This window comes from Solenopsis invicta, chromosome 10 (genome assembly GCF_016802725.1).
Source record: "Solenopsis invicta isolate M01_SB chromosome 10, UNIL_Sinv_3.0, whole genome shotgun sequence".
Taxonomy (NCBI): domain Eukaryota; kingdom Metazoa; phylum Arthropoda; class Insecta; order Hymenoptera; family Formicidae; genus Solenopsis; species Solenopsis invicta.
Genome location: NC_052673.1, coordinates 18694932 through 18710039, shown reverse-complemented (window position 1 = coordinate 18710039; position 15108 = coordinate 18694932). Strand labels below are relative to the sequence as shown.

The 15108-nt window shown below is 44.0% G+C and overlaps 2 protein-coding genes across 3 annotated transcripts in view; one reads left to right on the top strand and one right to left on the bottom strand.

Moving 5' to 3' along the window:
- Positions 1-15108, top strand: part of LOC105197674 (inositol-pentakisphosphate 2-kinase) — a 79962-nt gene that overhangs the window by 23258 nt on the left and 41596 nt on the right. For both annotated transcript variants that reach the window (XM_026131571.2, XM_026131570.2), the window contains exon 3: positions 7695-7747. The gene's annotated coding sequence lies outside the window, so the exon portion shown is untranslated. The remainder of the gene's footprint in view (positions 1-7694; positions 7748-15108) is intronic.
- The window catches only part of LOC105197676, a 69013-nt gene continuing 67643 nt past the window's right edge, over positions 13739-15108 (bottom strand). The window contains exon 4 of the mRNA XM_011164158.3: positions 13739-15002. Coding sequence (XP_011162460.2) covers positions 14752-15002 — 251 coding nt within the window. The 3' untranslated portion in view covers positions 13739-14751. The remainder of the gene's footprint in view (positions 15003-15108) is intronic.

The window sequence follows — 15108 nt, the reverse complement described above, 5'->3', positions numbered from 1 at the left end:
AAACTTGAAAATGTAAATTATATAAAATCGTACAAAAAATACTAGCGATCAAATTTAGCCATGTCTGTTAAGGCTCTTTAATTAATTGTCTTTTCACGTGTTTGGTCTATCATTGGTTTGGTTCTCTTATCATTGGTTATTCTGATCTTCGGCAACAGATAAGATTCGAGACTCGCTTGCTCGAAAAATGAAAGAGATGATGTAATCGGGAAACTCCCATTTATCCCTCAACTTTTAATAAACTCATCGTGTAAAAAGATAGTTTTAAAAAAGCAACGTTATAATATTGTAAATTCAAAGATAAAGATAATTATAAATAAAAAAAAAGTTGGCACAATGTGGAACGAGAAGAGAGTTGCAATTTTTTGTCGAAATCCTCCTTTTGGCCCACCTCCCCTATTGTTATAAGATTAATCACGTTCGAGCAAGAAACGTCCATCTTCTGCCTATGCGTCAAGCAAGTTTTAGCATGTTGCGAACATGTTAGAACCTGCTCAGTCTCCTCTATGCTCTATACTCTGTACTCTATACCGTTTGCTTAAGTATACGCCAGTTCGGGTCACGGTCTTGCACGCAGATCCGCACCGTCCGTACCAGTCTCTTTCCCATTGTGAAGCACGATCTCGACCGTTTCGTCGTAATCTTCGTCGTGAAAGGTTATCACACGATCGCATTGTGTTCGCATTTTGCGCCCGGAACAATCGAGCGCTTCGCTTCGTGAGAGGAAAGCGTGCGGCGAAATGACTGGGTATTGCGAATACGTTCGTCTATTCTCTCGCTTTTTAATTAAGTTAAACGTTGCCACGAAATTGAGGCTTTGTTCGCCGAGCATACCCGAGAAGCGTCGTTTAAAGGAGGATCACGAAAAATGAGTGAAAATGAAGCAACGATTACGCTCGAAATTCCTAACGCTGATTTCTCGGAAGTCGCTCCAGCTACCTACACATCTTTCATTTATAGCACAATGGAATTCCTCTATTCTGCAATCCGCGGCAGTTGAGATATTCTATTCTGGGTTCTCTCTTTAATCCATTCATTCTAATGACATATGATTCCAAGAGAATGAATATTGCGTGGGCGGAATCAATGTAGAATGAGAAAACGAGCGAAAAACATAGGGAGAGAGGAGAATTTTTATTTTTCACAGGGACATCATTCTGTTGCTCATTCTGTTCCAGAATAGCTGATTTAGAATAGAACGATTAGTTGCAATTTCTTTAATTATTTTAGTATCGAGTGCATTTTACGACACGGATTAACAAAGAAAACTGTCCATCAAGCAGATTTGCCACCCTCGACAGATGTTTCTCAGGGGGGGTACGACAGCGAGGCATTTTATATAGAAATTCCTTGTTCGGCCTTCACACGTCCTTCTCTTTGTTCACTTTTGGAATGTAGTACGCAGTTCGTACAACCTTTTCCACTGTGTAGCGAAGATTTCTTCAGCGCAGTGGAATCCTCAGTCCGTCAGTGAAGGACTTTTTCTATTTCTTCCTTCTCATCTTTGCGCATTTGATTTTTCTTTCATTAAACAAAATTTCAACAAAATCATTTGTGATTTTTCGGCGCGTTAATTTTGATTCTGTAATTTGCACATCTAATTGTGTTTTTTTTTGCGTTGTATTCATTGCATGGTTCCACTCGTATTTGTCCCGAACGCCATTCTCTAATTCAATAAATCTTCCTTGTTCTCTCTTTCTCTCGCTTTCGCTTGCTCGCTCGCTCGCTCGCTCCTTCTTGTAACCGTGACCAGAACGGCTCGCAACGGCAGGAAATTGGAAATGCAAACGTTGCAAGGAGCCGACGACACGAGCCGGGAAATTGATGTTTCTCGAATCCTCGTGCCACCATCGTCCTAACTTCACCTGCCAGGATTCGAAACGCCGTCGATCCATCGCGTCGGCTAGTCGGAAGTAAAATCCTCTTCGAGTACTTTTCCCCCCCACCTTCCCGATTCCTACCACATCCCAGAATGACTTCGTTATTGGAACGGCGAATTTGATTAAGGACGTCGGTAGTGTCGGCACCCTTCATCGTAGCTGGAGGATCCGTCGTTTCTTTTTTTTTCACGAATCAATCCTTTCTCGTGCATCACATATTCCTGTCCCTCTCTTCATTGCCCACCTCTTTCATCAGCGAGACGTTTTCATATCTGACCGTAACGCGAGTTACCGTCACGTCTTAAATTTGAAATATATATAGTTTTAACAGTCGCTGAAAAATGACAAAATATATTAGAAAATGCATATTTTTTGCAGAGGGTAATTTGAAACGTATCGTTGTAGGCTACGATGAACAAAATCCTTACTTGGCTACTTTTTTTTTTACTCAATTTCCCTTAAATAAATTTTTGTTCATTTTTTACTTATATAACACCACGCGTTATAGCAAAGTGTATGTACATGTGCCTTTAAAATGAGATAATAATTAGCACAGAAACGTGCTTTTAATTCGCGTTACGCGTGCTAATATGGAACTTTAATTCACGTTGCGTTGAATTAAGTGGAATTTTCACGGTACGAAGGGGTTAATTGCTGGCTTTCCGTTATGAATTTCCCGTCGAGTCGAAAGCTATCGTTCTTTTTCGCATTTCTCCCGAGGTAGGAAGGGAGGGCGAGAGAGATACCGTCGTTTTAACTGCGAGTTACAGCGAGCTTTGATGCTAATGACCGTCTAAGTAGATTTAAACGTATCCCGCCGTTACACGTTCCACCGCGCCGCACATCGCGAACGTGTTTTTTGCAACCGTCGCGCGCTGCGGTAAAATGCCGCTTCCACATATAGCGCATGTATCAAAAGACAAATGGTCTCGCGGCGACCGGGGATTGCAACAAATTCCGTAGCTGAACGATCGTTTCTCGCGGATGCGTGCCACGTTACTTTCGCAACTCGCTTTACCCAGAGAAATAAAGCTTCGCTCTTCGCTCTTCGCTCTTCGCTCTTCGCTCTTCGCTCGCTCCGATACGGAGCGAAACGACATTGTCGCGAGCGCATCGGTGCACGCCGAAAGGTCTGAGAAGGTGCGGCGCGACGTTGGCGCCGGCGCGACGTCCGAGACGTCTCTCGAGTGACATCTTACAAAGGGATACGCGAAATGTGAATGCAAAGTTACTCGAATCCCCGGACAGCCCGTTTGTGAATAAACCTATCCCTATCCATTTCTTGCCCTTCTCTCGCCATCTTCTATATGTATACGTCAAAAAAGATTCAATTTTCGCGAAAAATATATATATCTTCTCTGCCGTGCTTTTCCACTCGTTCGCAATGTTCGTTCGTTTGACTCACACCGAACCTTTAATTCGACGATCAAATATTATTGCTTTCGACGTGGTCGCCCGAACATGCGCGTCGCCTGTGTCAAACAAACACGGCGATAAAGGCTCGGCGTTTACGCGTGTTTTCTGTGATAACAAATTTGTGTGCGCGTGCCCGCGTTTTATAAGCGCGTACGAAAACGCGACGGAGAGATTCGTTGATCTTCGCAGCGCCAACGTTTCGAAGAGAACGTCTTTCTCGTATAAAAAAAGGAGGGGGGGGGGGAATAACGGACGATAAGAGCTTTTTCCGTTTACGATCTCCGGGCGCAATTCGTCAAAGTTCGTGACGAGACGCGGAGCGAGGGGCAGGGGAGGTTGCGACGAAAGTTGCCGAGATCGACTTTAACGGTAGCCTCGCTAATAAAAACGGTACACGCGGCAACTGGTCGAGGTTTGTAAATTATGAAATCGTGAACCGTCAACTTCTCTCTCCAGAATGTATACATAAAAGGATATGAAACGACACGTCGCGTTGCGTCGCGTCGCGGTGCGGTGCGTGTCACCTAAATCAATTTTCGACCGCGCGATACGACAACCGCTCCTATCGATACTCGTTATCTTCGTTATCGTCGCGTGTTTACAAATTTCAGAAATTGATTCTTACCCATTGGCGTTTCTTGCCGGCGCGGCGCGGCGCGGCGCGGCGCGCGGCGTATGCAAACGCCTTTTTGCAATCACGCAACACACAGGCGCACGCTATCGCTCGCGCTTGCATCGCGCACGCATACACGTACAACGTTAACAACTTATAGCGCGTAGCGGCTATAGGCTTCTATACGTTCCTCGTATCTTGTCTCGTCTCGTCTGTCTTGCCATGTTGTTTTCGTCGAGGGGGCAGACCTCATGGATCTCGACTCCCCGACTACGTCATAAGCGTCTATTTATACTCCGACGCAGCGTATAAACGTATACAGGATGTTCCGCGCGATTCGCACTTACAGCTTGCACTTTAACGCTCGTAAATGACCGCTGAAGGTGCGCCGTGCTAAAGAAATACGATGTAGGTGAGAGAGAGAGAGAGAAGGGGAAGCGGAAAATTGCTGAAATCATGTAAAAAAACCGTGGTTAGAGCAAAAAGACAGGAAACCTGTATTATCGGGAAATCGCTTCTTTTTTTTTTAATACTATGGGACGAGTAGAAAAAGGGGAATAAAATTTGCTATGGATGAATTTAATGGTTAACGATAATAAGCGGATAAATCGTTAAGTAAAGGGATCCTTGAAAAAAAAAAAGCGAGGTGGTAGCGACATTTAATTTGGAAAGTAATTTATGGGGACTTTGAAGCGCGACAGGCGCCGCGTCGTTTACACGTTTCTTCGTGAATGAACTCGGCACGGAATATCCGGATCTTCGCCGTGCTGCCTCGCGAAATGTATACCTACGTATACTGTCGTGTCGATGCCAACCCAGACGGAATTTCCGTTGCCACGTTCGTGATCTACTACGAATCTCTCATGCGTTTACAACAAAATTGTATGAAACATTCGACAGAAAAATTCGCGACATCCGAGAGGAAACGCGACAACCGACGCGACGCGGCGCGCCGATATTGATTTGAGTTCGAGACGATCGGAACAAAGAATTTGCCGTGAGTAACAAAGAGCGCGCGTGCACAAAGTATCTGGTAGATTGTCATTTCCCGTTTGGTCAGCATAATTTCTGACGAGAAACGGGGGAATAAGTGCGATCCGGTAAGTGCATTAACGCGAGCCGTATTCGGTTGTCGACTACATCGTATAGCGTCAAGCTCTGTCATCACTCGAGGCCTGCAATCTGTGTGAATTACGCGCCACGCAGATTACAGGCATACGGAGAGACGACGGGCATTTATGCCGGCATATATATGGCAGTCAGAACCCAGAACCTCGGGCGAAAGCACATTTTCGCACGGTGCACGGCGGCGGCGGCGGCTGGTGATAATTTGCAATAACTTAGAAAGCTGAGCTTTATTCCGTTCTTGCGGAACTCGAATGCCATGCTTTCTATTTTTCTTTCTTGTCCATCGAGATGGAGCGCGTTCTACCGTCCTATTCGTTTTACCTCGCCTAGCGCTTCCTTAGCCGGAAATGGTGCAAAACCTCTACCAATGCAAGGCACGATCTGACATTCTCCAACATCGTTCACACTAACAATCGCGAAAGAAAGAACAAGTTCTGCAACAATATATCTATCCGTTAATGGATAAAGTCGCTGCCGTTTATCGCCTTCTCTCCACGGAAAAATCTTTTGTTCTACTTACGCCGTTAACTGTAAAGAACAGTCACAAGTCATAATTAAACAAAACTAACGGTGCATCTTACAAAAGTGCTGAATAAACGGACAATGTGCCATCACCAGCTTCATTTTACTCTTAATTATGCAAGTTCTTAACTATGAGAAAAATAATATGGTTGTTATAAAAGAAGGTCACGTTGAGACGCGAGAAGGCGTGTTCCATCGTTCAAAGTCGATATCACTGTACGCATACATCTACATCGGCGGAGAGGAGGGAGAGGCTTTTAGTAAAAAGAAGTCGCAATGTTTCGAGTGCTGTTCACTTAGGATATTTACAATTAGTTACGGACGTAGAAATTTATCCTTGCCGCATTAATTGCACAACTTTACAAGGCGACTATCGCGTGTCGACCTGACTATCCCGTCGAGACGAGAATCCGCGATACATTGTACCGACAATAAAATCGCTAATCCGCCGATAAACGCATTTGAATCGGGGCCAACTATTTATAATTCCGTCGGGATGCTTCTAGCTGAGTTATAGCCGCGTACGACATTGTATATGCTCGCGCGATCGATCAACGTACACACGTATACGTAATGTCATACAACTTTAAATACAATTTTTTTTCTTTTATTTGCCTAAATTGCCAATTCGGTACATTTGTGGTGCATCGTAATATTTTATTCAAGTACTCGAGTAATTGAATCTGTTTTGCACGGTAATTGGTAATTACGGTACGTGTTGTGACGTAATATTTACGCAATGTAAATATCGAGGGTCTCGTAAATGAGCTTGCAACGACAATAACAACAATAATAAGGATATTTAATTGCTGCTCGTTAATTATGCGTTTTCTATTGAATCAAAATCATTAATTATCTCTTTTAGTTTTTCTCTCCACTTGTTTATTTTCTGTTCTCAATTCTTTTGTGATGAAATTGCGTAAGTGCGTTACACGCATCGTTTCCAACGGAATTATCAAGATACAAAACGCATTGTTACGTAGCAAATTCGCGACCGCGACATGGGAAAGTACTGAATGCTTTCGAGACGAGTCGAAAAACCCCGTGGATGAAAGGAGCGGTGTAGTTGGTATAAAAGCCGTCTATTTTTAGAAATTTTATTTTGGGCCTCTTCTTCGCGCTCATAATGGCGATCGGCCGCGAAAACGGCACGGCCGACACAGTTTCCGCCGCTGCCGCCGTCGTGCGTCTCTTGAGGAAAAGCGTGTATACGCGCGCGCAAACCATGAAATTATGCGGTGAAACCGATCGATTTTTCAGACAATCGAACGGATGTGAATTACAATTTCAAAATCGTTGTTAAAATGCATGAGCTTTCGCGACGACGGACGACAGCAACGACGACGATAATGACAACGACGACGACGACGACGACGACGACGACGACGACGACGACGGCGACGGCGACGGCGACGGCGACGGCGACGTCGATGACACGAGAGCAAAAAGGAGGCAAAGAAGACGGAATATTTTTCACTCGAAATCTACCAAGTCGAAAAACCATGTTTATACGTTGATAAAGAATAATGAAAAGAGACAATTACGCTCTGGTACATATTATATTCGCACAAGACAAGTTCGTTTACGTTTTTACAGTTGATAACAGAAACGCAGTATATATTTTCGTCTCACTTGTTTATTGTCGTTACAAAGTGTCGACAATCGCGGTCGTACGATTTAATCAAATTGCGACTGAGTTGTTTTCAATTAGCATTATTCGAAACGAGCATTGTGGATAATCAAAGTCGAAAAATCACGCCGAAGATTTACGCACGGAACGAAATTTAAATAGTAGCCGTCCTTCGTTCGCTCCTTAGCACCTTACGACCATAAACGGCGCGAATTCTTGCCGATCGATTTCTTTTCTATGTCAGCTACAGAGTCGCAATTACGGTTTTTTTTCCATTACTAAAAACATAATACGAATCAATGTAATCTTTCGCAAGATTGGACGAGCGGCTACCAATCGTAAGATTGTATTTGTTCGCTTCCTGATAACGCAAATAGACTCGTAAGATTTGCGCCGTCATTTCAGCGCGACGTGCAAATTATGCCGACGCGGTTCAATACACCTTTATTAAAACTTACTTGAGGTGAAATTAGCGAAATAGTCAAGGCTAAAATATTGTTTGCAGGTTCGCCCGGCGGAGCACCACTTGTCCTTGGCTAAGGTGCAGGATTGCTACGGGTGAGTTTTTTTTTTCTATTGATTTTTCATTGGTGATGCGTGTGTTTTATGACGTAACAGATAAATTGCGTGTGTACATACGTAGCCGTCTCCGCGGTTCTACTTTCTTTATTCTTTTAAAATATGCTTCTCGAAAGCAAGTTTGAGAAAATTTAGAGATCTGTTTGTTCAAGAATGCTGCATAAAATTGCTATAAATTATGAAAATGTACATGCAGCGTCTCAGTGATAGTTTTAGATCATTATATAACGTTTCATATTTAAATATGAAGAAAAGTGACATAATGAAAGACGAATCCTTAATTTTTACATAAAATAATCAACGTCATACCTATTTATATATAGAGAGCACAGGAAAAGATTTCATTACTATTACAGTGGCTGCTGCGTGCTAGGAATGTTACATAAATAGTTGAACGTCAAATTAAACGGAAAACGCAGCAGCTGTAAATAACAATTGCAGAAAGTCTCGATATCCGTTACGTTACAATTCACCGATATAGTTCTCTATACAACAATATACGATATAAATAATAACGGCGTAGAATTATCACGAGAACTCGCCACGTGCGGGTGATAGCCGCGTTTGCCACGTGCGGCCGTTACACGAGGTACGTGATCACGTTGCATTGCAGCATCGATATCCTTGATTGGTGGGCAAAAAAAAAATGGAGGAGATATTTTCCGAGGGAGACGCGCGACAAACTAGCGGACACCGCGGCTACCAGTCTCCATAAATAGATGAAGAATTTTTCGTTAAAGTGGCGCGGATAAACACGCGCCGTTAAGGTCGTTTCAACATGTAATCTTGTAGGCCAACGCCTCGGTGAACGTGATAATGCTTACCCCTGCTAGTGACGTCGAGATTACGCTCGTGGCCTAGCTGATCCCCCGTTCGAAAAGTGTGTGCGATTTGCTTTTTCGATCGCGTCAATAAATCGTGCGATGCGTAATCGCACGAGGAAACGCGAAGAGCGTCCGTTTCTCGCCGCAGGCGAGATTTCGGTTATCGATATCGCAATCTTTCGTACGTCGAACAGCAGCCTCGATGCAAAGTACGCGTCGTAGACATTCCTATTTACGCCCCGAGCTTACGCATCAAAATTTTCCCCCGGGCAAAATTGTGTTTAGCGTGCGCACCAGACCCTAAGGCCGGCCGCGTCATCGTGACGATGAAACCAACGAAATTACGGGGAACCTGACGAATCCTGATCCCGACTCCCGACGCGAAACGGCGGAACGAGAATGCTCGAGAGTACTCGGGGTCTGATTCCCACCCTCTCTCCGCGTTGTTCTTTCTCCGCTCCTCTCGCCCGTTCGCCATCGCTCGCTCGCTCGCTCGAGGAATCGGGCGCAGAAAAACGTTTCTACGAACGAATCTTCGGCCCTCGAGGCGCACAACGCATTTTTCGAGGTAGACGCTTCTCCCATTTCGTCCTTCGAGCTTCATTTAGTCCGTGATCGACGAAAGCAATCTAAATTTTGACAAATCTGTTGAGACGTATTTTTCTTTCATTTTTCTTTTTATTTATGAAAAATTTCCAATTATTAATCATCGTGTACGAAAGTCACAAAAGATTGAAAGAAATTAGTGAAAATGTAAAACCGTCTTCTTAACCCGATTAATCCCGATTATATTCCTGTCGGAGTGCAAGCGATCGATGGAGCGCTGAATAATTCCGCGCTCGACCCGCTTGTCGTTCCTGTGCAGCGCTACCATCGACCGTGCTATCGTCGTCGTCGTCGTCGTCGTCGTCGTCGTCGTCGTCGTCGTCGTCGTCGTCGTCGTCCTCACGAGTTTTTCTTTCGCAAAATGACTTCGGCCTCCTTCCGCCATCACGATGCGATTGAAACGACGAGCCGTGAAGGAATAGGGGCCGTGGGAAAAGCGGTAAAAGGCGTCGGTAGCGCCCGACGCGAGCTCGCGGAACCTTTTGCTCCAAGTTCGTCGACCGCCGCGATGCACTCAACGATCGCGCTGTTTTTCTCACTTGTTCTTTCCCTCATTACTCGGGGCAAATCGCCGCACCGCGTCGCGCCGCGCAATCTAAAGCTCGCGAAAGACAGCGAGACGCGTTAAAATGCAAACGATTCGTAACGCTATATTTATAGTATAACATTCTTTAAGTTGGCTACGTCATCGCGAGTCGTACGATGCAACAATTTAATTTGCCCACGAAGAACACTTTGCTGATAAATAGTCTGTCACAACTCGGAGCTTCAAGCCGTATCGCGTCACGACGTTGTTCTTATTGACTACCGTGCGCGTCGTCGACTTTGTTTACAAGTAAGAGCTGCCAACAACAAATTGTCGCTAGTCGTTTTTCTCGCGCGTCAATAAGCAGTCTGTCACGTCGTAATTTTTTTTTCTTTTTTTTTTGAGCATTTTGTTTAAAAATAAATTCTCGGCGGGATCGAACATGCGACGGCGGCGCGGCGCGGCGCGACAGGCCTGTCCGCCATAAAATAAACACGTGACGCAAATGAGGCGCGGGAAGGGTTCGCAATAGGTCACGGGCTCACGTGGGGTGTGAATGGCGAATTATTAATAATAAAAATTGATTGCTTCGAACGAGAGCTTGTTCCAGCCAATCTCCGCGGATGACATAATCGAATCCTCGAAACGCTAATCGAACGATCGCGCGGTGCGAGATTTCACCCGTCGTCGCCGCGTCGATGCCGCACAGTTGGACGAAGCATCGCAAAGTTTTTTATCTCCTTTATTATACAACGCTATCAAATTAGATCTCTCAAATGTGATACGCACGCATGAAATTGTATATCGAGTTTTTACGTATTAGCGCCTACGTGATGTGTGAATCGTTCAATTTTTAGCTCACCTTCAAACTTGATATCGTTTAAATCAAACATTTATATCTTGCATGTGTTGGAATAAAAATTTCTCTTTATTATAAAAGTTGTATTCTTTTCAAACTCTTGTCCGTTCCATTGTACATACTTCTCACATGAATCATTTTGTAACCGTACAAACGCGGCCAACAAAAAGTTTTCTACTAGCGAGTTCTTGACGTGTTTTCACGCATAACAAGTAGGTTAATTATTTTTTATCTCAAATATAGTCCCCTCTTATCGATCGCGTGCGAGCCGTGGAAATTTTTACGCGATCGTTTATGCGACGCCGGCGGCGGCGGAGCTGTTCGCGTTCGCTCATCCCTCCTATACTCACGCGCGAAATAAATTCTTATACGTGTCGATGTTGGAAACGCTTTCCGCACGCGTAACGTGTCTCTATCGAGTATATAAGTTGTCGCGATTGAGGTAGCGCGCGTCTCCTGCGGTATATTTACGTCACGAATTTACATATCCCAGATATATCATACGTTGCGTCGCTACGCGCGCATCCTTTCGCGTCCTTTCGCGTCCTTTCGCGTCCTTTGGCTGAAATATAATTCTGTATTTATTACAAAAGGAGCATTGTATCTCCAACGGAACGTTTCACGTTCCGCGTCCTTTCGCGTCGAGTGAATGAAATATTTCGATTTTCACGTTTAAAAGGAGAGAGATCGTATCACGTATGGGGATGAGGCGCGAAGGAATCAAGTTATCGTCTATTTTGCAAGTGGCGATTGACAAACGCGGCTCTCGAGCTCGAGTTAAAGGCGCGCACACGTGGAATCCTCGCGTAGCCTTCGCAAAGTTCGCTTCGGACGAATACGAGCCAAGGCTGAAGCAATATAACGGCAACTGGTGTGCCCCAGGAACGATGATTTGTCTCCTCTTGGTAGCCTTAAAAGCTTTCGTACGAGTTGGAAATCATTGCTCTACCCGCTTATTACTTAAAATACGGCCAGCGCTGCCAACGTATCGTCGTGAATTACATTATTATGTACCGTTCGTGTGTCCCTCGGATAAAAGATAATTAGCGTCTGCGTTCGGCTCGTGCGTATATATGTAAGCTTTGCATATTTTACCTGTAATTTATTACTTAGTCTATACAATTGGATGAAATGACCATTGTCCAATTATGGGAAAAGGAAAGATAAAAGAGAGAGATAAGATTTATCGTCTTCGACGTAAAAGGATTCTTTGGAGTAAGAAAAAATACACACAATTTCGCTTTACAAGGAAAGAAGTAATTGGAAAATAGATTCTTGCGACATTGTCGAGTCGACCGATCCGACTCGCTCTCGTGCACGTTGCGTTTATTGCAACACTTTTAATACTCGCTGAAAACGGATTATTATCACCGTTATCCATCCTGATAACGGGGCCTCGTCCTTTCGAACGGATAGACGACGATGGTTTTTTATCCGCTTCTCAGCTCCTCCGCTCCTTCGCTTCGGAGAACGAACGAACGAACGAACGAACGATCGCGTTTCTCCCGCGTGCTCTTTGGCCTCTCCTAATTGGTCACGTTCTTGAAAATTTTCCAGACGGAAATTAATTTTCTTTCCGTACGAGAAATATCCGACGGTACACAAGGTGAGGCATTTCTCGCCGTTGCATTTTCCTCGCGCGGCCGCGGCGCTTATATTTATTTTCAGCAATTTTTTGAAAAAATATTTTGCGTGCCGAGAGAGACGCGCGACATATTAAACGTTATAAAGGATTCGAGGAAATATACTAATTGGAGAAAAACGGCATCTTTCCAAATCATTCAAGATTACTTGAATTAACTGGAGTAAGATGCGTTTTCTCGTTTGCGCATGAAAATTAATGTATTAAGAAAAGATGTTTATACACATTTCGATAATTTTAAATCAATGATTTAAATCCGCAAATCAATGAAATATCACTTTTGAAATTCTTGACGACCAAGTTTTCCAAGTCAGCGGAATGATCATCGTTGCATTCTGCGATCTGTCATGCGCGAATGAAACGAAACAAAATGACTTTCCAAGAGCCCACGCTCGTGGCGATTCGCTCGCCGCTATTTCGACCCAAGTTGCACGGGCGAGGAGAGAAAGTCTCGTATCGCCGAGTATACGTCTGCAATTCCGTGGGACACTCGATTAGCCCTCAAGTTTTAGCTGATTGTATCGAGCAAAATGCCTTGATACTCCGAGCGCGCACGTTGAATAGAAACGGGCGATTAATTTCATCGTGTGTAAGCGTTCAACAAGATATCGCAACGGAAACGTACACGTTCGTTGGGATATATTTTTTACATTTGCGACAGGCGTATTAGAAAATTGTTATATTTTTCGTTGCAATTATTTCATCTCGGCGTCTACGTTTAATAATATTCAATATATTTTATGAGAAATTATGCAATTTTATAACACGTATAATACGGATCTCGTAAATTAATTATTTGTAAATTTATCGGGCTATTTCGCACTTCATTTAAAAATCTAAAACGCATCCGTACGCTTGTTAACGAAAATAAATGCTACCGTGCGCGTGAATAAAAAAAGAGGAAACACTTTATATGACGTTTTTCAGCCTTTAGAACGACGGAGATTATATTGTTAAACCGGCCGTGAACCGGCGCCGGCATTTATGATATGTCGCGAATGCAGTCACTCGCGATAAACGTCGCTTTTAAACTCATGTAAATGGAGATGAATACCTTGCCGGATAATTTTTATCCCCATCTGAATTTTCCTACTTGACATACTGTTAATTTCACAATAATGATGTTTACTGTTCGAGAGGTCGAATTCACGCAGAGTCGTGGCCATGATCAAGAATGATTTATGATTGAAGCGGACAAGTATCGTTTTTCCAAACGCGCTTTTGCGGATCGAAGGCCACTATTCGCAAAAAAGCACATCGTTATTTCAGAGATCGGCGAGTGAACGCAAAGGAGGGAGGCAAGGGATTTATGATCGAACGGGCGTTCGATTCATTATTGCAAAGCTTGCGATATCGGCGGTCGCAGACTTTACGCTGCGAATACGTGACGGCGACTGAGCATCGTTTGCGATCGCAGTACAGAGAGAAGGGGAAGAAAAAAAAAAGTAGAACGACAAGTTTCCTTCGGGCGATGATAGTTGAGGGGAGAAGAGTTGAGGGGAGAAGGAGAGTGGAGAGGGGAAGGGATCTCCTTCGAACAGTTATCCGGCCCTGATGTTGCTCCTTCGATCGGCGATTGTGGCGAGTGTGACGACGGCGATCGCGTGAGATCCATTTTCGATCGAGAGAGAGAGAGAGAGAGAGAGAGAGAGAGAGAGAGAGAGAGAGAGAGAGAGACCGGTCAAAAGATCGAGATCTCGGTTTCTCTCGGGCCCGCAATGCTCTTTGGCCCCTGACTCCGAGAAGCCGTAATTTTTTTTTTTTTCCTAGCTTGAACGCCGCGCCACGAACGATTGCGAATAACGGGAGGGAGATTTTACGAGCGAGTTTTGCAACAATGTGTCAGAAAGTCTACAATCTCCAGCTTGAATATGAATTTCGAACGATAGCGACGAATACGAGGGAGGAAAAATGAAATTGTTTACAAGACGATATTTCGTAATATCCCGTATCTCTACGTGAGAGAAAAATACTTATTTTTTAACGATCATTCGGCTGAGTTTAAGCAATCGTACGACGCGTTATGCGAGTGCAAAAGGAGCGCAAAGGAGTCATCGCGGCGGCATCGGTCGATTCCAATTCGATTCATTGCTCGTGGATAGAGGTTGAGTACCTCGCGATCCTCCGTTGAAAGAAAAGTAGGATGGTTCTACAAAACAGTTAGATGGCCCTGATGTTAGCAAATCACCAAGCGGCCGTGCCTAGATTCGCATTTGCCGTGATACGGCTTTTCAGAAGATTCTAAGCGTTTCGCTATTTCGTTTACGCCATCCATTCTTCAAGCGTACAAAATAACAGAACTGTTAAAAAAATACCTTGCTAAAACTCTCTTTATATACTTGGATCAGAGTGTAACGTTCTTATTATTGTCATTGTTACACTCGAAATGATATACCCGTTTAAACTTTCCGTTCTATTCCAATAATGTTAACGATCGTATCGTCAATTTAACATTGGCCCATGGCACCGTAATAATTTTTATACTTTTCCACGACGTGCAGTTTCCGAGAAAATTTATTGCTGTTCTTAGATACACGGGCTCGCGCTTATCCTCTCGCTTTTCCACACTTGGAGCACTTTGCGAACAAGGAATCGGGATTCTCGTTTCCTCCAGGCTCGTCGATCTTTGGCCTCCGTCCGCGCTCCGCCTTCGCTTCGCTTCGCTTCGTGCCGCTTCGAGAAGCGGTTCTGATGCACGGCTTCAGATAGAGTTTCTAGGATATATTCGAGAAACTCGTCGAGACAGTCTTCCAGGAAGTCTTCCAGCGTTTTACAGTCTGCAAATTTTCAGATTCTTACATTCTAACGTTAGTTGATACGTAAATGCTTTATATCCCCCATTTTATGAAATAATTTATTTTCTTTTTGAAAAAAGTCTGTAAC